This window comes from Peromyscus californicus, unplaced genomic scaffold (genome assembly GCF_007827085.1).
Source record: "Peromyscus californicus insignis strain IS unplaced genomic scaffold, ASM782708v3 Scaffold_11__1_contigs__length_118956290, whole genome shotgun sequence".
Taxonomy (NCBI): domain Eukaryota; kingdom Metazoa; phylum Chordata; class Mammalia; order Rodentia; family Cricetidae; genus Peromyscus; species Peromyscus californicus.
This window is the reverse complement of record NW_026294402.1, coordinates 73,401,614-73,424,752: the sequence shown is the minus strand read 5'-3', so window position 1 is coordinate 73,424,752 and position 23,139 is coordinate 73,401,614. Positions and strand designations below refer to the sequence as shown.

Genomic DNA, 23,139 nt, shown 5'->3' with positions numbered 1-23,139 from the left:
TCTTCATGCTATACTAACTGGGTCTGGCTTCAAAATTCACACCCTAACTGCTCCAACTGTCAAGAGCTGGGATTACAGACCTGGACCACCACACGCAGCCCAAACCTTGTCCTTTTGAGTTTCTGTGGAGGCTTCATTATGCCAGCATGATTGAGTAAATCAGTGGCCATTATGATCAACTCAAACTTCAGACCCACCTTTATCTCCTCCTCAAAGACTGGTTGGTCTTTTTGATAGCCAGTCAACATTATACATACTTTAGTCCCAGCTACTGGGGAGGCTGAGGTCAGAGGATCATTTGAGGCCAAGAGTTTGAAGCCAGACTAGGTAACTTAATGAGATTCCATCTCAAAAAGAAAAAGACATTGAGAACCAGGCCTTGTGGTACATCTCTGTGATCCCAGCACTTGGGAAGTAGAGCCAGCAGAATCAGAGGTTCGAGGTCTTCCTCTAATATGTAACTGGTTTGAGGCCAGGTTGGGCTACCTGAGACCCTGTCTCAAAATACTGGGAAAAACATACTGTCTAGGGCCACTGGTCCCAATGTTACTAGTCATGTTATTAGCAAACAAAAGACAATCTTAATCACTCCAGAAGTTCCAGAGGCAATAAGGCAAGAGTATAGAGCAAGAATGCATGTCTCGCCGGGCGGTGGTGGCGCACGCCTTTAATCCCAGCACTCGGGAGACAGAGCCAGGCGGATCTCTGTGAGTTCGAGGCCAGCCTGGGCTACCAAGTGAGTTCCAGGAAAGGCGCAAAGCTACACAGAGAAACCCTGTCTCGAAAAACCAAAAAAAAAAAAAAAAAAAAAAAAAGAATGCATGTCTCTTCATATCACAGTAGCCAAGGCAGCCAAAGAAAAGAATAATCCTTTACCTTGTTCACATATGAAACCTGACTTTGGTTCCCACAGCCTCAACTGCCTGTAACTCCACCTGCAGGGCATCTGCTGCCCTCTTCTGGCCTCTGCAGGGACCAGAGAACCCAACATACATAAAAGTAACATGTTTTAAGTAAATTTGGTCTGGGCATGGTGGTATACACCCTTAATCCCAGATTAAGGCAGAGGCAGGCAGATAGATCTCAGTGAGTTTGAGGCCAGCCTGGTCTACAATAGTAAGTTGCAGTCCAGAACTACATAGTAAGATTTTTATCTAAATAAATAAATACAAATTTGGGGACTGGAGAGATGGCTCAGCCATTAAGAGAACTGGCTGACCTTCCAGAGGAAGCACCCACAAGGCAGCTCACAACTATTTGGAGCTCCAGTTCCAAGGGATCCAATGTCCTCTTCTAGCCCCATGGGCACCAGACACACACGGTGCACAGACCTACATGCAAGTGAAACACCCATACACATAAAATAAATCTTTTTTTTTAAAGGCATACTGTGAAAGAACCCATTCTTCGTAAATTCCACAAGCACCTGCTGAGCACCCACTATAGGAGATGTTATACTGTTCAAATACTGCTCTGACTTAAATTGCACATCTTTAAATGAAATAATTCCCTTTGGGCTGAGTCTGATTTTTTTTTTTCTTCTGTGGACCTGCTCTGTGTAAGGCATATGCTCTTGGTTATAATTCTTAGAACCAAGGGATCACATTTCCAACTTCATCCAACAAAGCTTATTATTTTTCTGAGGTGTGTGTGTGTGTGTGTGTGTGTGTGTCTGTCTGTCTGTCTGTCTGGGTGTCTGGGTGTGTACACGCACACACGAGTATATGCCACTACATAAGTCACCGGATCTCCCCAGAGCTGGAGTTACAGATGGTTGTAAGCTACCCAGCATGAGTGCTAGGAACCAGACTCAGGTCCTCTGGAAGGGCAGGAAGCAGCACTCTTTGCCACTGAGCCCTCCCTCCAGCCCCCTGGAGAGTTTACTGTGTTATTTATCTACTTGGATTATGTGAATTTTAATCACATTCTGTATCGGCCCTGGCTTCTCCTCTCAGCCCTATTTTTCAGTCTTTCCCTCCTTGAGGGCCAGCTCTGTAGCTGCAGACTGAGTCCTTATCATGTGCAGAGTGACTAGCACTGCAGGGGGTGGGGGAGGACTTCCGTTTCTTATTCCACGCTTACAGCCCCTGTTTCCGGAAGGGCAGGCTTTCTAGTGATGAAAGGTAACGGAGGCCCTTGGGCCTTCCAGGCAGTTCAGTGTTTCTACAGTAGGTGGCAGCACCATCCAACTCAGGTTTCTACAGTTTTAAAGAGAACAAATACAATAATGGCGCTTCTTTTTCTCCTTCAACCCCGCGACTCCAGGAATGGTCGGCCCTGCGGTTTTCCTGGTCGCTGCTGGATTTATCGGCTGTGACTATTCTTTGGCTGTTGCATTCCTGACCATATCCACGACGCTAGGAGGCTTTGCCTCTTCTGGGTTTAGCATCAACCATCTGGATATAGCTCCTTCGTGAGTACACACAGAAAGGTTTGATGGGTTGTCTTTCATTTTCTTCCTGACAATCAGTAAGACAGGGATAACATACAGTCTGCCATGTTGGCCATTCATCAGTACAGTTCCGCGGGCTGAAGTAGCACACTGTTGTGTAACCATCACCGCCTACAGTCTCTCGACTTTTACATCTTCTCCAGTCGGGATTCATTCAGTGACCACTCGTGCTGCATTCCCCTCTTCCCACATCCTGGCAGCCACCATTCTTGTTTCTACTTTCCGTGCATTTGACTTCTAGAGGAATGACTTTAAATCTTTTTTGCTAGATTTCAGTTTACACAACTGGTCAGTGTTTGAGCCCTGAACCCCCTCCAGCCCCACCACGGTGCTCTCCTGCACGCTGCAGTGACGGTGTAACATGAATCCATGCCGGCCGGAATAAGAGCTCCGTGAAGGCCCATCCTGGGGCGTTACCGTGGGGCTTGGCACATAGGAGGCTTTGAGTGACAGATGACTGGCAAAGCCTTCTTTGCCAAAGACAAAGCTGAGAATTTGTTTCAGTTGGCAGAGTGCTTGCCTATGGTCAGGAAGCTATAGATTCAGTCTCCAGCACGCATAGACTGAGCACCGTGGCGCACACCTGCAGTCCCAGAACTTGGAAGATGAACAAGAAAATCGGAAGTTCAGGGCCAGTCTAGGACACAAGAGACCATGTCTCAATAAAGTAATAAATACAATAGGGCCAGGATGGCTTAGAGGGTAAAATATTTGCCAACAAGATTGATGACCTTGAGTCCACATTCAGGAACCTATGTAAAGATAGAAGGAAACAGCCAACTCTACACAATTGCCCTCTGACTTCCAAATGCACTGTGTGTGTGTGTGTGTGTGTGTGTGTGTGTGTGTGTGTGTGTGTGTGTGTGTGTGTGATGGATGAGGAAGTGGAGGCAAGAGGAACAAGACTTCAGGTTCAGCCTTGGCTGCAGTTCAAGGCCAGCCTGACCCACAGGAGAACCTGTCTCAAAATACAAAGCAGAAGAATTACAAGTAGAGCCGTTGACTTGCCCCAGTGACATTTAGAGCATTATGTTCGTGTAAACACAAGTGTCTAATACTTGGTTGCTAATCATGTACACAAACATTATCTTGTTTGTCCTAGAAGCTGTCCAGTGAGGTAGGTGGAGGCTCTTGACTTACTCTATAGAAACTCAGGTTCAGAGAAATTAAGTGGCTTATCTTGTGCCATATAGCTAACAAACGCTAAACCCATAAACTAAACCTAAAATTCTTACTTTAAGCCCAAAATTGTTTCTGCATCTACCTCTCTGGAAACATTCTTTGAGCCACGTAGTTCTAAATCCCAGCCGAGAAGATAGAGGAAAGGACTAGATTGAGCACTTTACCCCCAGAAGATTTGGGGTACTTAATTTTTTTAAAAGCAATGAATATTTATTTATTTTTAGAGTAGCGAGGTAGTTTTTCACACTCTTTGAACCACCCCAGTCGCACCTAGCTAGACATCAGAGCCTCTGATCCCGTGACTCCTTCCTGCTCTGCTCCATTCAGTGAACACCAAGAAAAGCCCTTGTCCATGTATCTCCCAGACCCTGGGCAAATCTTACCAGGCCTGGTGGCCCCTTCTGTGATCCCAGCCTTAGGGAGGAGGTTGGTACAGGAGTGTCACAGGAAGTTCAAAGCCATTCTGGGCTACATATTGAGACTCTATTTCAAATTTTTTACAGAAAGAACCTGAGGGGACCTTTAAAGTTATTTTTTTTTAAAGATTTATTTATTATGTATACAGAAGAAGGTGCCAGATCTCATTACAGATGGTTGTGAGCCACCACGTGGTTGCTGGGAATTGAACTCAGGACCTCTGGAAGAGCAGTCGGTGCTCTTAACCTCTGAGCCATCTCTCCAGCCCCTAAAGATTTTTTTTTTTTTTTTTTGGTTTTTTGAGACAGGGTTTCTCTGTGTAGCTTTGCGCCTTTTCCTGGATCTTGCTCTGTAGACCAGGCTGGCCTCGAACTCACAGAGATCCGCCTGCCTCTGCCTCCCGAGTGCTGGGATTAAAGGCGTGCGCCACCACCGCCCGGCTAAAGTTATTTTAATCTGCTCTCATATAAAAAAAAAAAAAAATTTTTTTTTTTAAGTCTTAGGAAGTCAAAGTTGGTGCTTAGTCTTGGAGCTCAACTGGTAAAGCGTTTGCCTCTGTGTGTGAGGAAATGAGATCAATCACCACTGCTGAAAAGGAGTATAATTGAATCTTCTCAACGAGGGGTTAACTCCTTCGGTCTGGACACTCTTAGAGCTCCACATACGCCCTCTCCTGGCAGACACCGATCACAGAACGCTAGCCAGATGTGGTGGCTCACACTTCTAATTGCAACACTTGCCCCTCATTTTTAGTCACAACATTAAATACCTAGTGGTAGAAGAATTTATACTACCAACGTTAACAGTAAAATATAAAGGAAAGAATTCAGTGAACTTTTCAAACTAGGAAATGTTTGTCGAATGTACATACTGGTGAGGTATAAACTCAAGGAGTTTAATACTGAAAGAAGGAATAGTTGTAAAAACTGATTGCTCTCTGTGAGTTCGAGGCCAGCCTGGTCTACAGAGCAAGATCCAGGAAAAGGCGCAAAGCTACACAGAGAAACCCTGTCTCGAAAAAGCCAAAAAAAAAAAAAAAACTAATTGCAGGCCGGCGTGGTGATGCACACCTTTAATCCCAGCACTGAGAAGGCTGAGGCAGGTGGACCTCTGTGAATTCAAGGCCAGGCCAGCTTGGTCTACAAAGCGAGTTCCAGGACAGCCAGAGCTGTTACACAGAGAAGCCCAGTCTTGGGGGGGGGGGGGGGGGGGCGGGGGGGGGCGGGGGGGGGGGGCGGGGGGGACCTAATTGCAAGGAAACTTAGTTGAATTTAGTGACAATTTGAAAGATAACTGTAAAGATGAAGAACACGTCAAGTTGAAAAGGTCAGGGCACCAGAAGCTGTCCCTTTGGGAAGGGGACAGAGAGATGTCCATTTTATTAACAAAGAACTTCATAGTGACTGGGGCGTCCCTGGCTACATACCTAGTGAGTTCAAGGATAGCCTAGGCCATATGAGACCCTGTCTCAAATAACAATAACTACATGACAAAGCATAGAGAGCTGTTGATTTTTCCAGCTGTCAATTCTTGCACTACCTGTGTGTAAACACAGTTGTCTAGTGCTTGACAACTTGTACGAAACATTATCCTGTTTATCCTGAAAGCAGTCTAATGAGATAGGTAAGTGTTCTTGACCCATTTCAAGGCTGAGGAACCTTCAGCCTTTAGAGTAGGAACCAAGCCCCATTACCCAAAACAGACTCAAGAAGATAGAGAATAATTTTAAAGTTGAGGGTCCAGGCCCATGGCTCAGTGGTGAGAACTTACTTAGTATGTGTAAAGCCTGGGTCCAGCCTCCAGCACTACAAACAATAAAGACAGGAAATACAGTGATTAATGCTGTTCCTTACGCTAAAAAAAAGGAATCTGGAAAACACTGCAATTGAAGCATGTTTCCGATTATATAACTTAAAGGAGCATATAGTTGGTTATAAGTTGGATTTTTAGTAATCCTGTCAATATGCTCTACAGACCAGGGCCATCAGCTGAGAGCTGATGGAAATGTAGACTCCTGAGCTCCACCACAGACCTACTAACAAGGATGCACAGTGTGAGACCCTTGGGTGAACCCCTTGCACACTGGAGTCGGAGGCACTAGTCCAGCTCTGTCCTCCCATCCCCCTCAGCACACAGTTGTGGAGTTTATGTACTCGCATTTAGTACCCCACACGACACTAAGAAAAAATTCAGTGCCTGCTTACCAGATCAGTCAAAGTCAGGAATGAACCAATTAAAATTAAGCAGGTGTAGTATCGTGTAATTTATTTTTTCAGCAAATGCTAGGTATCTGTTTGTGCAAGCTCTAACAGACACAACCTGATCAGTGGTGGGAGACAGAAAGAGCCACACAAATAAAGCAACCTTTTTTTGTTCCAGTGATTAGAGGAGCATGTCCATAATCCTAGCATGCAAAAGTCTGATGACAGGCTGAAGCCAGCACAGCCTACCTGGTGAGGTCCTGTTTCATAAAAGCAAAAAAGTATGGCTGGCCCTTTAAATAACACGGAAGCCTGAAGAACCAGTGCAAAGAGGTTAGCCAAGCAAAAGAAACAAATATCAGGCTGGAGAGATGGCTCAGTGGTTAAGAGCACTGGCTGTTCTTACAGAGGTCCTGAGTTCAATTCCCAGCAACCACATGGTGGCTCACAACCATCTGTAATGAGATCTGGCGCCCTCTTCTGGCATGTAGGCAGAACACTGAATACATAATAAATAAATCTTCAAAAAAAAAAAAAGAAACAAACAAACAAATATCAGCCTGGCTTGGTGGCACAGGCCTTTAATCCAGGGAGGCAGAGGCAAGCAGATCTCTGAGTTCCAGGCCAGCCTGGTCTACAGAGCTCAGGATAGCCAGGGCTACACAGAGAGACCCTGTCTCAAAAAGCAAAAAGAAAGGAAGAAAGAAATAGTGTATCTATGCTCTTTCTATACCGGATGTAGCCCAGTGGTAGAACACTTCCCTCATTAAGAATGAGTTCCCAGGGTTCTCAGCATCACATCAGAGAAAAGGGCTAGAGACAGAGGTTCTACAGAAGAGGCGAAAGAAAGAAATTGGTGTGTCTTGGTCCCTCACAACAAAAGAAGCTTAAACAATTCAACTTTATTTCCATCTAGTTCTAGGACACATTGATAAAGAAAAAAATTGGGGGGCTGGAGAGATGGCTCAGTGGTTAAGCACACTGGCTATTCTTCCAGAGGACCTGGGTTCAGTTCCCAGCACCCACATGGCAGCTCACAGCTGCCTGTAGCTCCAGTTCTAGGGGATCTGACATCCTCATACATGCAGGCAAAATACCAATGCACATAAAAAATAAATTAAGAAAAAAATTGGGGTTTGTTCTTAAGATAAAAGACCTAACCCAAGCATGTTAATAAGCTCACAGAAGCAAGCCAGGAAAAAATTACACACACACACACACACACACACACACACACACACACACACAGAGCATTGAACCTAGGGCTTTACACATACTCTACCCCTTATCTGTGAGGGAAGGAAGAAGAAAATAGTCCCGAGTTCTTCGGCACTCCTCTCAGATAAAGGTGGTAAGGACACGCAGAATCCCTGCAGCAGAGCCGCAGCTCCTGAATGAGCCGTGTGCATCCAGAAGCCAGAAGAGAGCGCCAGCTGCGACCCTCTTGGCTAGGCTAGCAAGCCCCAGCCGTCTTGGCTTCTGCACTTGCTCTGAAGCTGGAGGTATAGGCATTTTCAGGGATGCCCTGCTTGTCTTATCTCCTGGGGGCTGGGATTCAAATTCTCATCTTCACCACTGAGCCATCTCTCCTGAGCCTTCACAGAGCTGATCTTACTATTAGATAACAATGTGTGAAGTCCTTATAAACCCTTCCTCATAGGTCTCCCAACAGATAGTCAATATTCCTATTAACATGGAGTGTACTCATGGTATTTTCCAAGATTTTGTTTGTTTGTTTGTTTCATTTCGAAATAGGCCAGCCTCAAACTTGTAGCGATCCCCTCCCTCAACATCCTGCTTGCTGGGATTGTGCTATGGGTGAAACCATGATTTGTCTGTGGTTAGTTTTGTTGCCCGGAACCTGGATAGATTGTCAGTTGCTATGTCAACAGGCATCTCGAATTTCAGTACCAGAGAATACTGACTGAATCTGTCAGCGTGTTTCCCCATCAGTCTTCTGTGACACTTCCTGGCCAAGGATAATATAAATAGTTGAATGGGCTTCTTGGTGCTGACATTTAGTACTGCACGGCATTCCTCCGGACTTAGGATCTGTCAGTGAAAAGGCCTGACAGCATGGCAGCTGGCTCCTCCTCCTGCCAAGGTGCTAATGGTTTAAAGAGGGGGTGGGCGGGGAGAGGTCCTGCCTGCCAAGCTTGGTTAATTTAGGATGTGCTCCCTGGGGAGAATGAGCCAAAAAGATCTTGGCTTAATTATTATATGGTTTGTGTATGGGCTTAAAGCATAAAAAAGTGGATGTTTGTAGATAGCTGGATTAGGCACAGCAGAATTAGTATTGCTTTTGTCTTCTTCTTCTTCTTCTTCTTCTTCTTCTTCTTCTTCTTCTTCTTCTTTCTTCTTCTTCTTCTTCTTCTTCTTCTTCTTCTTCTTCTTCTTCTTTTTAGGAGCCATTCCGTTTAAAATGAGAAAGCAGCTGGGCAGTGGTAGCCCAGGCCTTTAATCCCAGCACTCGTAGGCAGAGGCAGGCGGATCTCTGTGAGTTTGAGGCCAGCCTGGTCTCCAAAGTGAGTTCCAGAAAAAGGTGCAAAGCTACACAGAGGAACCCTGTCTCTAAAAACAAAAACAACAACAAAAAAGAAATCCTGTCTCAAAAAGTTTGTAGCTGACCCTCTTGCATGGTCTATGTCCCACTCTTGGGGGTGTGTACTGTCCTTCCCTAAGGACTTTCATGCCTTGTGCTTAAATCTGTATTACAACCTGTTCTTGGTAAACAACTCTTTTTTGGGGGGGGAGGGGGTTGGTTTTTCGAGACAGGGTTTCTCTGTAGCTTTGGAGCCTATCCTGGAACTCACTCTGTAGACCAGGCTGGCCTCGAACTCACAGAGCTCCACCTGGCTCTGCCTCCCGAGTGCTGGGATTAAAGGAGGACACCACCACTCGGTGGTAAACAACTCTTTATGAGTGGGTGTATGGTAGTGTACACCTGGAATCCCACCACTCAGGAGGTAGGAGGAACAGAGATTCTAGGCCAGCCTGATCTGCCTCAAAATTTAATAATAAGAGGGCTAAAGAGATGGTTCAAATGGTTAAGAATACGTGTTCTTGCAAAGGACCTGAGTTCAGTCCCAGCACCATCCATAACTACAGTTCCAGGGGAATCTGACTCCCCCTTCTGACCTCTGAGGGCATGTGGTATACATATACCTGCAGGCAAAACACTCATACATATAAACATAAAACTTTTAAAACAGAGTTTAATGATAGGGTATCCTTGGGACCCCTCCCATCCAGAAGCCTTCATCACTTTTTCATAAGTCTACATTTGGGGCTGAAGAGATGTCTCCGTGGCTAAGGGCACTTAACTGCTCTTCCGTTAGACCTAGATCCAGTTCTCATCACCCACGTCAGGAGTTTTACCACCGGCTATGACTAGTTCTAGTAGAGTCAAAACATTCTGTCCCACCTCAGGCACCTGTACACATGTGGAGCACATACACTCATGCCAGTACATACAGATAAATAAAAATGATAAAGATTTCTAAATAATAAATTACATTTGCTCTGCTCAAAATAGTAATAGTAAAAATGTTTATAGCCGTAGTCTGTTTCTTGACGAAGTACGAGATGCATGGTTTCACTTTGGGAAAATGTAACAAGCTATATATTGATGGGATATACTTTTTTCATGTATGTGCTATGTGGTGACGGTGGTCTTGGTCATGGTGGTCATGGTGGTGGTTGGTCTCATTAGCCCAAACTCAGGTTTATGAGGTGCTAGGGATCCAACCCATTGCTTCCTACATGCTAGCTAAGCTCTCTACCAACTGAGATATATCCCCAGTCCCTTAAAAGGGACTTTTTTCCCTTAGTAAATCTGATAGAATAAAGGGAATACACCTCTATGTGAGAACCTGAAGATAATAGAGAAATAGTTTGTTGTTGGCTGGCCCACGGTCACACATACTCTGAATGGTGGAGTTAACAGGCGTCTTCATGTTCCTGCTGACTTACAGTAGGCCTCTACAGATGATAAATCTTTGTTTTTCATGGGATGGAAATCCGTGAAGGCCTTGGCCACGGCAGCCTTGTTTAGTCGGCATGCTTCTTAAATATAGCATATTGAACAACAGGACAGAATTGAGTTTGGGGGCTTTTGTTTTGTTTTGAGACGGGAATCTGAGCTGTCCTGGAACTCACTTTGTAGACCAGACTCGCCTAGAATTCACAGAGATCCTCCTGCCTCTGCCTCCCAAGTGCTGGGATTAAAGGCGTGTGCTGTCTCACCAGTTCAGACAGAAATTCTTTAAAGATTTTTATCTAAACATTGATAAGAATATCTGATTTACTAAGATTTACCCTTAAAATAAATCACTTGTTTGAGAATACTTTCCCAAACTTATTTTGAAAATCTTTGTCACATGCACAGGGTAGACCTAACTTGTCTATTAGGATCTGTATGAAGATTTAAGTGTCAGCAAATTAGTGAAACAAGTGAATTGTGAAATTATATGTTTAATATGATCTCATGTCTAATTACATACTTGGAAATATAAGCATACGCAAACAGTAATGAGGATATTTACCAAGGTGCTAATTAAGTGATTATTTCTATATGAAAGAATTAAAGATTTTTACTTCCTTAATTTTTTTCTTGTCTATATAATTTTCAAATTATTTTAGTTCAGGGAGCTGGTGAAATAGTTCTGTGTGTCAATAAGTTTGTCACTAAGCGTGGTGACCTGAAATTGGTCCCTGAAATACGCATGGTGGAAAGAGAGAGCCGTGTCCCAAAAGTTGGCCTCTGACCCCTGCTAGCATACTGTGGCACACACACACACACACACACACACACACACACACACACACACACACAAGCACACACAAAAAATAAAAATATGTGGGGCCGGGCGGTGGTGGCGCACGCCTTTAATCCCAGCACTCGGGAGGCAGAGCCAGGCGGATCTCTGTGAGTTCGAGGCCAGCCTGGGCTACCAAGTGAGTTCCAGGAGAGGCGCAAAGATACACAGAGAAACCCTGTCTCGAAAAACCAAAAAAAAAATAAAAATAAAAATATGTAAATTAAAAAAAAATAATTCAACTTCATAACCAGGAAATAGCTACTTCTAGCTGCTAGAGATTGGAATCCAGGACCACAACTTACTGGACAAGGGCTCTACTACTGAGCTACACTCCAACATATAATTTCTTTCTTTCTTTTTTTTTTTTTTTTTTTTTTCTTTTTCGTTTTTCGAGACAGGGTTTCTCTGTGTAGCTTTGCGCCTTTCCTGGGACTCGCTTGGTAGCCCAGGCTGGCCTCGAACTCACAGAGATCCGCCTGCCTCTGCCTCCCGAGTGCTGGGATTAAAGGCGTGCGCCACCACCGCCCGGCAATTTCTTTCTTTCTTTCTTTCTTTCTTTCTTTGGTTTTTTTTGGTTTTTTGTTGTTTTTTTTTTTTTTTTTTTTGCGGGGGGTGGGGGGGGTGGGGTGGGGGTGGGGTGGTCTTTTGAGACAGGGTTTCTCTGTGTAGCTTTGGATCCTGTCCTGGATCTCGATCTGTAGACCAGGCTGGCCTTGAACTCACAGAGATCCGCCTGCCTCTGCCTCCCAAGTGCTGGGATTAAAAGCATGAGCCACCACTGACCAGCTCTTTGTTTTAAAACAGGCTAACCTCAAACTTGGTATGTAGCCCAGGCTTGCCTTAAACTCTTTTTTTGTTTTGTTTTGTTTTGTTTGTTTTGATTTGATTTTTGAGACGGGTTTCTCTGTGTAGCCCTGGCTGTTCTAGAACTCACTCTGTAGACCAGGCTTGCCTGGAACTCACAGAGATCCCCCTGCCTCTGCCTCCCGAGTGCTGGGATTAAAGGTGTGCGCCACCACCACCCTGCTCTCTGTGGTGTTTTATGGGCCTTTGTGGTCATTTATTTTTATTGCTAACTCAATATAGGCAGTCGCCGGGCGGTGGTGGCGCACGCCTTTAATCCCAGGACTTGGGAGGCAGAGCCAGGAGGATCTCTGTGAGTTCGAGGCCAGCCTGGGCTACCAAGTGAATTCCAGGAAAAGGCACAAAGCTATACAGAGAAACCCTGTCTCGAAAAACCAAACCAAAAAAAAAAAAAGGAAATCAATATAGGCAGTCTCATAAAGGCTCTGCTCCTGACCTATCTGCTCTAAACTGAACTGACCCACCTGTCTCTAAGGCTGATTTTCTTGCTCAGGCATAGATACCCCCTGGACCTTAAAATAACTACATGCAAGGCTTTTGTTAAATATAAAATCCTGGTTTAGTGAGTCGTTTCATGAAGACAGAATGAAGGAGCTGTCTGAAAGGAGCCGACCTATAACCCAAGCCTCTGTGAAACTCTCTCCCCAGGTATGCTGGTATCCTCCTGGGCATCACAAACACATTTGCCACTATTCCAGGAATGATTGGGCCCATCATTGCTAAAACCCTGACCCCTGATGTAAGTAGAAATTTTGCTTGTAAACTAAAAAGATTTGGGAGTTTTCACATCTCTGTCAAATTTGGTGTATTGTAATGATAAAATTCTGAGTGTTTATTCCTTATGAAATTCTTTTTTTTTTAAATATATATATGGGTGATTTGCCTGAATGTTATGGCTATGTACCATATGCATGCAGTGCCCAAGGAAGCCAGAAGAGGGAGGGCATCGGATTCTATGGCCCTGTAGTTACAGGAGATCATTAGGCATCATGTGAGTGTGGTTGTTAGCCATTATGTGGGTGCTGGAAACCAAACTCAGGTTCCCTACAAGAACAGCAAGTGTTCTCAACCACTGAGCCAACTCTCCAACCTTTGATGAAATTCTTTGTGACAAAAATACAATATAAAATAAAGTTTGTTGAAAGCTGCTACTTTATTGGTTGGGGATACGGGTCAGTGACTAAAAAATCACATACCTTAGTGTTCCACCCTGTCCCTGTGCACCATGAGGAAGGAGAGAGACAACACTTACGGGTTCCAAAGACTTTAATAAACCACCACACAAGCGGGTCACTGATCAATCAGGGCTGCAGGACAAGGACTCGGGAGCCTTGTTTCTCCTGGCAGCCCCCAGCAGGGACAGAAGCAGGGTTTATAAGCACAAAAACCACAAGCATTTGTTGCTATGTGACAGTTACACTTTTCACCAATCAGGAGTCAAAGATTAGGGAATTTCCTTGTGTGGTCCATCACTGTCAACCGACAGAAATATAAGCCTTTTAGTCCAACCAATCAGATTCATTTGTTGTTTCTGTTGTAAGGAACAGCCATAATGTCTTAGAGAACTAAGGGGCATAGCAGACTGTTTCTATTGTCTAAGGAGGAGGTTGATCAGCTAGTGGAAGGTTCCCAGCTCCCCTAGGGCCTGGGAACTTGAACTTTGTTTCACCCTGCAGGTAAAATGGAGTCTGAAGTCAAAATGGCTGTATTTAGGCCAAGGTGCTTTTGCCTGCTCCCTTCATTAGGGATAGGAAAGCATACTGTTTTCAGGATGGAGATGTGCCTCGGTTAGTAGAATGCTTTCCTGGAATGCATGAAGCCCTGGGTTTCATCCCCAATGTAAAACTGGGCATAATGGAGTATACCCATAATTCCAGCACAATAAAAGAAAAAAGTATACTGTTTCCACAGAGCACTCTTTGGGGGTTAGGCAGAATAACAGAATTAAGTGAAGGTCGTTAGCCTGGAACCCAGTATATGGGTCAGGCTGGCTAAGGAAACAATGCTGCTACGAAGGAATTGAGCTCCATAGCAAGATCAGGGCCAGCCTAGGCCGCATGTGATCATCCCAAAAGCAAATAAATGGATAAGCCAGACACAGTTTCGCCTCCCTGAAACCAGCACTAAGGGTGCAAGGGCAGGAGGATTGCCACTAGTTTGAGACCAGCCGTAACCAGGGCTACATAACGAAAGCTGTCTCAGAGAAAGGAGAGAGGGAGAAAGGAAGGAAAGAAAAGAGACAGGAGAGAACTTAGTTCTGTAAAGACAAGTTGCAGATTCACAAATCCTAATGATACAGCTGAAGACATAGTGAAACAACGATATTTCCAGGCAGCTGTTACCCACATAGCAGAACGCCGCCCCTCAGCAAGCTAGTACTCCTTGCTCACCACCCAGAGCAACAGCCATTAGCCTTGTCTGAGCTTTTTATAGAAACAGTCACAGAAAAAAAAAAACAGTTGTCAGTGCACTGTGTCCGTCTGTCATTTTGCTTATGTCTGTCTATATTGGTACAACTGGTTCATCCTCAGTCATTTGATCCTGTACTAAAGAAATGCTCAGCCGGGCAGTGATGGCACACGCCTTTAACCCCAGCACTCGGGAGGCAGAGCCAGGCGGATCTCTGTGAGTTCGAGGCCAGCCTGGTCTACAGAGTGAGTTCCAGGACAGGCGCAAAGCTACACAGAGAAACCCTGTCTCGAAAAACAAACAAACAAACAAACAAAACGCTCCACCGTCCTGCTGTTCCTGCTGCTGCTGAGTATTTGGTTTGTTCCAAGTACAGACTTTTAGGAATGACGTTTCTGTTCTCACAGCCTTGCAATATCATCTTTTTTTTTTTTTTCTAATACAAATGTTTCCATTGCGTTTTCCTTCCTTGTCCAGAACACTATCAGAGAATGGCAGACTGTGTTCTGTATCGCTGCTGCTATTAACGTGTTTGGTGCCGTTTTCTTCATGCTTTTTGCCAAAGGGGAGGTGCAGAATTGGGCTCTCAGTGACCACCACGGACACAGAAACTGAAGACGACAACAAATAACAACTAGTGTACTTTTATTTATCATGTAAACTGAAAGTGCCTTTGGTATTTTAACGTGTAAGCATTCTATGTGAGAAAAATAGTACTTGTATTCCATTTTTAAGGTAATCATGAAATGTTACGAGTTGCGAGATTATTTAAAATGAGCTGTTTTTAATTATTAATAATGTATCTGCCAGACTTTATATTGGGGTTCACATACCCAGCTGCACGTTAGGCAGCATGGTATAAGGGAGGGTTTAAGACAGTGTTTCTCGGCTGGTCAGTGGTGGCGCACGCCTTTAATCCCAGGTAGGTGGATCTCTGAGTTCGAGGCCAGCCTGGTCTACAGAGTGAGTTCCAGGACAGCCAGGGCAACAACAACAACAACAAAAGACAAGGTTCTCAACTTGTGGCTCATGACCCCTTTAGGAGTCAAATGACCCTTTCACAGGAGTCACCTAAGGCCATCAGAAAACACATTTACATTATGCCTCATAACAGTAGCAAAATTATAGTTATGAAGTAGCAGTATATCAATTTTATGGTTGGTCACCACAACATGAGGAACTGTATTAGAGGGTCATAGCGTTAGGAAGGTTGAGAACCACTGGCTTAAGAAATGAAGCTGAAATGGACCCTCCCTCACTAGTACACTTGTTTAGTTAAATTAGATAATCATCTCAGATCTTGTTGGATGCCTGTTTTTGTCTACTGCCCTCATAAAAATTGTTGCCAGCTCTCCCTAACACATAGATCTCATTAACATCTCCATAAAGCCACCAGCCCCTGTAAGCCTTGGCCTGGCAGCTGGACCAAGGGATCCATGCCCAGGCAGCTGCCAAGCATTCCCTCCCTGGCTTCGGGGCTGGAATGCCCAGCAGTTATCAGAGGCGGCTTCCAAGGGCCGGGTCAATGCCAAGTGTCTGGCCGGCACTCCTTCCCCCTGGCTGTTAACGTGTAGATAAAGCCCTAAGTGGACCCCAGCAGTCGGATCCACAGCTACTGTCCTAACACTGCCAGCCTGCCCTTGCCAGCACCCAGGCCTGATTACCGGCAGGTGACTTACAAAGCAAAGTGGGATGCCCAGCCAGTCGCAGATAACATCATCCTTGATTAAAATGACTTGCACACGAATCAGAGCATAAATGTTTACATTCAGTTTTTCTAGCTACATTAGAATTTTTTTTTAAATGCTTTACATTTTTTTCTTCAGTCTGTCTTGATTTATGCTTCTGGTTACACTTTAAAGTGACTTTCAGGGCTGGGGGTTTGGCTCAGTGGTAAAGCACATACCTAGGACTCTGTTCCATCCAACAGCAAAACAGAGCTAAAGGGCACCCGAAGCTGGGGAATCCCCTTTGCCATGCTTCCTGAAGTCAGCTTCCGGCAGCTTCTCCTGACCAGTGTCTGCTGGTTGTTGGGCATACTGTAAGAGCACCTAAGGATTGAAAGCCTGCCTTACCTACTGTTGTATCCGTTCAGCGCTTATCTGTAACATTTTAATGAACTTGGTTAATAGAACATGTTGTAAATACATTTATATAAATTTATTTTTAAATTTGTAAATATAGGTTAAGTTGCCATGTGACATTTCTTTTATAAATCATCAAAATAAATCCTTTTGCATTAACTTTTTGTGTTTTTAATTTATTTTATCTTACGTGTATGGCATGGGTGTTTCATCTGGGCACCGCTTTCGTGCTTGGCTGCCCTAGAATGGAGTTATAGGTGGGTGTGGGCTGCCCTGTGGGTGCTGGAAATTCAACCCAGGTCCTCTGCTAGAGCAGCAGCCAGTGCTCTTAAGTCTGAGCCTTCTCTCCAGCTCCCTCTGCGTTAACTTTTGTATCTGACTGTTCTGTCCACAATGGCTGTTTTACATCTTTTCTGCATCCTCCTGAAGCCATCCTTCAGCTATAAAATGGGAAGTGAGGCAGCATCAGAAATGGCTACTCTCACTGGAGATGTAGCACATAGGGCACTTGCTGAGTATGTGTGAGAACCAAGTTTCATCCAGAAAACTGAAAAAAGAAAAAAAAAAAAACTCTATTGCCATCCTTCTGCTGGTCCTAGTTCTGAAAAGAACAATCTTCTTTCTTAAGAACCTGCCAGCAGCAAGGCTTGGTGGTCCACACCTTTAATCCTAGCACTGGAGAGGCAGAGGCAGGTGGATCTCTAAGTTCGAGGTCAGGCTGGTCTACAGAGTGAGTTCCAAGACAGCCAGGGCTGTTTTACAGAGAAACCCTGTCTCGAAAAACCAAAAAACATATGCTTATGTATAAACTGCTCCAGGGAAAGGCCTGAAGAAAAAATAAACAGTGACAGAAAGCTGAGGATTGGATGGTCTGGGCTCTCTGATGGAGATGAGTTGCCAGCTGACCTCAGAAACCAGGCTCATGAAAGAAATGTAGACACCGAGGTCTGCAGTTAGTTTTAGCCCTTACGTCTTTCTCCAGACTCTGGTCGGCTATTGAATTTAGCACCTGTTGCAAAGCAGATTCCCTGACTTGTCTTACAGCCACATCCCACCATTAGAAATACAACTTCCCTGGAAGAGTAAAAAAAAGTCAAATTTAAGTCTGAGCCAGGTGTGAGAACGGATGGTGGCCTATACCTGTAATCTGGCAGTCGGGAGGTGAAAGCAAGATAATCACTCCAAGATCATCCTTGGCTACACATCCAGTTCGAGGCCAGCCTGGGCTACATGAGACCCTGTTTCAGAAAATAAAGTTGAATAAATCTCAGTGCAGGAAGAACACTGGGCAGCGGCGGCATCCTCTCAGCAGAAACGTCACAGCCTCATAGAAGCAGTACGAATGCGTCACTTCCGCTAAAGAATTAAACTCTCACCGACATGTAAATCTAGATGCCTCTGCCTCTCAGAGCAGCCACAGGCTGTACTGCGGGCTCTAAGGTTTTCCTCTAAAGGAAAACACACAAGATATTTCCAGATTCTCGTCAACAGAGAGCAAGATGAAAAGAGGTGAAAGGCCGCAATTTCCCGGCCTTGAGGAAGAACACTGGTGGTTTTCCAGGTGTCTGTTCTGACTTTATCTGGAGGCTGAGGAGGAAACGAGTTCCACCGCACTGCCCGCCTCAGTGCAGCAGAAGCCGCGATTGCGCAACCGACTCCATCAGCTAAGCATCCAGCCGGCCCAGGGCCGCAGAGACTACCCTCTGGGCCCTAGAGATAGGGGGAGACGGTAATCAATACCCACATACAGACACAGGGTTGCATTTTTAGGCTGAACAACTAAAACATCCTACCATTCTCAAGTGTGGGCTCCTGTCAGGGTCACGCATGCGTATTGGTCGTTTGCCCTTAGCTCGCAGCTAACAATCCTAATCGAAAGCCTTTTATAATTTCACTCAGCAATCTGAAATACGAACTTTAGTTTCGCTGAGATCGATAGCAATCTAAACAGGATAGTCGGGTCTTTTTAATGCTAAAAAAAACCTCGTTTGTGTGGCAACTGTGATGGAGACATGATGACATTCTAAACTTCCCAAAAGCTCATAATGTGACTGTCTAGCCAGAGGCTCGGTGGGAAAGAGCAAAGACATACCAGTACCACTTAGTTCCCTAAGAGTCAATCCAGGAGAGCAGGGAGTGGTGGTGCATGTCTGTCTGTCACCCACAGGCAGTCAGGCGTTCCAAAACATTCTCAGCTACTTGGTGAGTTCAAGGCCACTGTATGGGGGAGGTGGACAGGGGGTCCCTTAGGGAACTATTCCTTAGGAAAGCCGGCTGTTCTAGAGAATTTGATGAAAGCTGCCCAAAGCGTACTGGTCTCTCTGGCCACTGGTCCCGTACATGGCATTCCAGTGTTCCACTGCCCACTGTTAGCTTTCATGATGCTTCACAGCCTGTAATCCCCACCGCCTGTTTTCTGCACTCCGTGTGTCACATCTGACTTCTTTCAACACTGATCACAAGGGCCGGGGAGGTAAGGGAAAGCCAAGCGAGAGATCCCTTCGTCCAAAGAGACCACGGAGTTCATGGGTAACAGACTAGACGAGAGCTTGCAACTTCTTCTCAGTAGGGGAGGTCAATATCTAAAACATTTAAGAGTTTTTGGAGCTCGACAAGAAACAGAAATAAAAGTAAGCTGTGGGTGGCGGCGTCACGCACAATCCTAACAATGGAGAAGCGAGACAAGAGAACCAAAAGTGTGGAGTCATTCTGGCTACACAGCGAGTTCCCGGGCGAGCCTGGGATACCTGAGACCCAGTCTCAAAAACACCAACTGTCAGAAAAGGGGAAATGGAGGAACAGTGGAAAGACAATTCACTTAGTAGCAGACCATATGCCAAACAAGCATACAAGGGACAGGCAGCGTCCCTAGAGACCAGAGAAAAACGAGGGAGTGGGGGAGGAGCACACTAAGGTCACAGCGACTCAGGCTCCTCGGGGCAGCAAAGACGGAAAAGTTTGGTGCTACTGTCTCAGCCGTAATGCATTGCCTCACATGAGTGGGACCCAGGTTCAACCCCAGAGCTACATAAAAAGGGAAGAGAGAGAAGTGTGGAGTGCGTTAAGTGTTGGCAAAGAGTGTTCAGAGATGACCATGCCCGTTCACAAGGGGAAAGGGGAAGATAGAGATTGGCAAATCTCCTAGAAAGATAAAGGTTTGGGCTGGGTTTGTTTGTTTTTGGTATGGGTTGGTTTGGTAGCAGGGTCTCGTGTACCTCAGGCTGCCCTGGAACTCACTATGTAAGTTTTTGGTTTTTTTGTTTTTTAAGATTTATTTATTTATTATACAGTATTCTGTCTGCATGTAAGCCATCTCTCCAGCCCTGTTAGTGGATCTTAACTTGAATCTTGACTCTCCTTCCCCTGTCTCCCAGGTGCTAGCATTATAATGTGGCTTGTATTTCAATTAAATAGGAACTTGTCTCTGTGCCCAGATAGGTGCCCCAAACCAGACTATGTGTCCTGCGTGATTCTTGCTTAGGTTCATGCTTATTGTGACAGAGATAAAGGCAGCCCACAGATGTCCATCCTCATGGTAATATTAAGTTGAATGTCACGTTTACTGTGAAATAATGTAATTTAAGAACATGCAGAGACCTCAAAAATATTGAGTAAAAAGTTTCATAATACAATATCCCTTTCAAAAAACCTTTAGCCGGATGGTGGTGGCACACACATTTAATCCCAGCACTCAGGAGGCAGAGGCAGGTGGCTCTCTGAATTTGAGGCCAGCCTGGTCTACAGAGTAAGTTCCGGGACAGCCAGAGCTACACAGAGAGACCCTGTCTGGCGGGGCGGTGGGGAAGAAATTGAGACAGGGTGTCATTATGTTGCCTAAGCTGGCCTAGCACTTGATAGCCCTGGCTAGACTCACACTTTCATTGACTCATAGCATTCCTTCTGTCTCATAGTTCTGTGGGTTATCAGCATAAGCCACTACATCCAGCAACACTTTTTTTTTAATTTATTATATTTATTTATGATACTGTCTCCCTATATAGCTCTGGTTGGCCTGAAAATTGCTATATAGACCAGGATGGCCTTGAACTTACAGCAATCCTCCTGTTGCTGGTTTCCCAGTGCTGGGAAAGTTTTTTGTCTGGAGGCTGTGGGATTTTTTTTGTTTTGTTTTTTTATTTGTTTGTTCTATGTTTTAGTTGTGAGCCTAGCCTTAACAGCCAAACCTTCTCTCATGCTTTTTTTCTTTTTTTTTTTTTTTTTGCAATCACATTTATTCTGGGGGGCAAGATCGAGCATACCGTGGTGGGCTTCCTTCCACTATGCAAGTCTCAAGTTCCAAGAGTTGGCAGTAAGCACCTTTATTTTACAGAGGCATCTGACTAGCTCTGTTTTTTTTGTTTGTTTTTTGTTTTTTGAGACAGGGTCTTATGTAGCCCAGGTTTGCCTCCAACTTACTATGTAACAAAGGATGACACTGGGCTCTTGATCCCACTACCCCACTACCTCCATCTCACCACGTGATGGGATCACAGGTATGTACACGTCTACGTGAGCACTTCTAAAGCTACAAAAATATAATTTTTCAAGGGCACCCACATAATTGAGAGTAAGTCATAAACATTTAAAGGAGGGGGAGGGGAGGGAGAGGGGGAGAAACTGGAAATAAAAAAGACCATGGGCTTGCATTGAACCAATAGGTATGACAGTGCATGTCGATGATCCCAGCATTTAGGAGACAAAGGCAGGAGGATTGTGAGTTCAAGACCAACCTAAGCAACTACAGGAGACTTAAGGCCAGTCTAAGTTACCTTTCACCGAGGCAGATTGCTTGCTCAAAATACTCAAGGTCTTAGTTCTAGTCCCAGCACTGTTCAAAATAACTAAGTAAGGATTAAAAAAAAAAAAAGACCCAGACAGAAATGGTGGTCCACACACCTTTAATCCCAGCACTTGGCAGGAGAGACAGACAGATCTCTGTGGGTTCAAGTTCAGTGTGGTCTACATAATTGAGTTCCAGGACACATCCAGGGCTCTACAGAGAGACCCTGTCTCAAGGAGGTTGGATGGCCCTGGAGAGAAAGAAGCCTCAGTGGTTAAGATCACTGACTGCAGCCGGGCGGTGGTGGCACACGCCTTTAATCCCAGCACTTAGGAGGCAGAGCCAGGCGGATCTCTGTGAGTTTGAGGCCAGCCTGTGCTACCAAGTGAATTCCAGGAAAGGTGCAAAGCTACACAGAGAAACCCTGTCTAGAAAAAACAAAAAACAAACAAAAAGAAGAAGAAGAAGAAGAAGAAGAAGAAGAAGAAGAAGAAGAAGAAGAAGAAGAAGAAGAAGAAGGAGAAGAAGAAGGAGAAGAAGAAAAAAAAATAGATAAATAATGAACTGGGGTATAACTAAGTGGTTAAGCACTGTAGTTATTTCAATGAGAATGGTCTCCATTGGCTCAGATATTTGAATGTTTGTGTGGTTCTCAGTTGGTGGACTTTTTAGGAAGGATTAGGAGGTGTAGCCTTGTTGGAGGAGGTATATCACTAAGGATGGGCTTTGATGTTTCAAAAGCCCAGAATGCCCAGGCTCTGTCTCTGTCTCTACCTCCAACTTGCAGGTAAGATATAAGTTCTCAGCTACTGTGCAAGTAGCAGGCTTCCTGCCTGCCTGGGCTTCCTGCCTGTTGTCATGTTCTCTACGATGATATGATGGTCAATTACTCACCCTCTGAAACTAGAAGCCAGCCCCAACAAACTCTTCTATAAGTTGTCATGGTCACGGTGTCTCTTTACAGCAATAGACCTGTAACTAAGATACGTGTTCATCTAACACACTCAAGGGTTTGATCCCTAGTACTAAAATAAACACAGTTTTAAAAATACCTTAAGTGGGGCTGGAGAGATGGCTCAGAGGTTAAGAGCACTGGCTGCTCTTCCAGAGGTCCCGAGTTCAATTCCCAGCAACCACATGGTGGCTCACAACCATCCATAATGAGATCTGGTGCCCTCTTCTGGCCTGCAAGCATGCATGTAGGCAGAACACTGTGTACATAATAAATAAATAAATCTTTAAAAAAAAAAATTATCTTAAGTGGATTTTCTGTATATTAAAGTTGGACAGAGGAAGATGCTTTCTAATTTTCTTTCCTCTGCATTAATATTTTACAAGACATTGGAGTTACTTTGGTAATTAAAATGTAAAAATGTTAGGAAGAATAATTATTGGGAATATTGGAGGACTAATCATAATATGTCACAGTGTCATTACTTTTTGTAGTGACTACTGAGGTTTAATTCACATACCACACAACTCACCCTTTGAAAGTATACAGTTAAAATTGGGTGTGTAGGGCTGGAGAGATGGCTCAGTGGTTAAGAGCACTGGTTGTTCTTCCAGAGGTCCTGAGTTCAATTCCCAGCAACCACATGGTGGTGGCTCACAACCATCTGTAATGAGATTTGGTGCCCTCTTCTGGCCTGCAGGTATTCATGCAGACAGAACACTGTATATATAATGAATAAATCTTTTAAATAAAATAAAATAAAATTAGGGGTGTAACTGAGGGTGGAATGTTTGTCTAGTATGTGGAAGGCTCTGGTCCAAGCTCAGCCCCACACACAGTGAGACTCCAGTGGCTTTTATTATGGTCCCGGATTGCACAGCTATCAGGTTTCTAATTCCAGCATATCTCAGTGCGGCAGGCAGAAGCCTTACCTCCCCCAGCAGTCACTGGCTTCCCTTCCCCCAGCGCCGACAACCA

At 44.8% G+C, this 23,139-nt stretch overlaps 1 protein-coding gene across 1 annotated transcript in view; it reads left to right on the top strand.

Annotated features, from left to right (window-relative positions):
* Slc17a5 (solute carrier family 17 member 5) overlaps positions 1–16,588 on the top strand; it is a 40,167-nt gene extending 23,579 nt beyond the window's left edge. The window contains exons 9-11 of the mRNA XM_052715081.1: positions 2,266–2,413; positions 12,585–12,675; positions 14,823–16,588. Coding sequence (XP_052571041.1) covers positions 2,266–2,413; positions 12,585–12,675; positions 14,823–14,960 — 377 coding nt within the window. The 3' untranslated portion in view covers positions 14,961–16,588. The remainder of the gene's footprint in view (positions 1–2,265; positions 2,414–12,584; positions 12,676–14,822) is intronic.
* Positions 16,589–23,139: the final 6,551 nt, after the last annotated feature.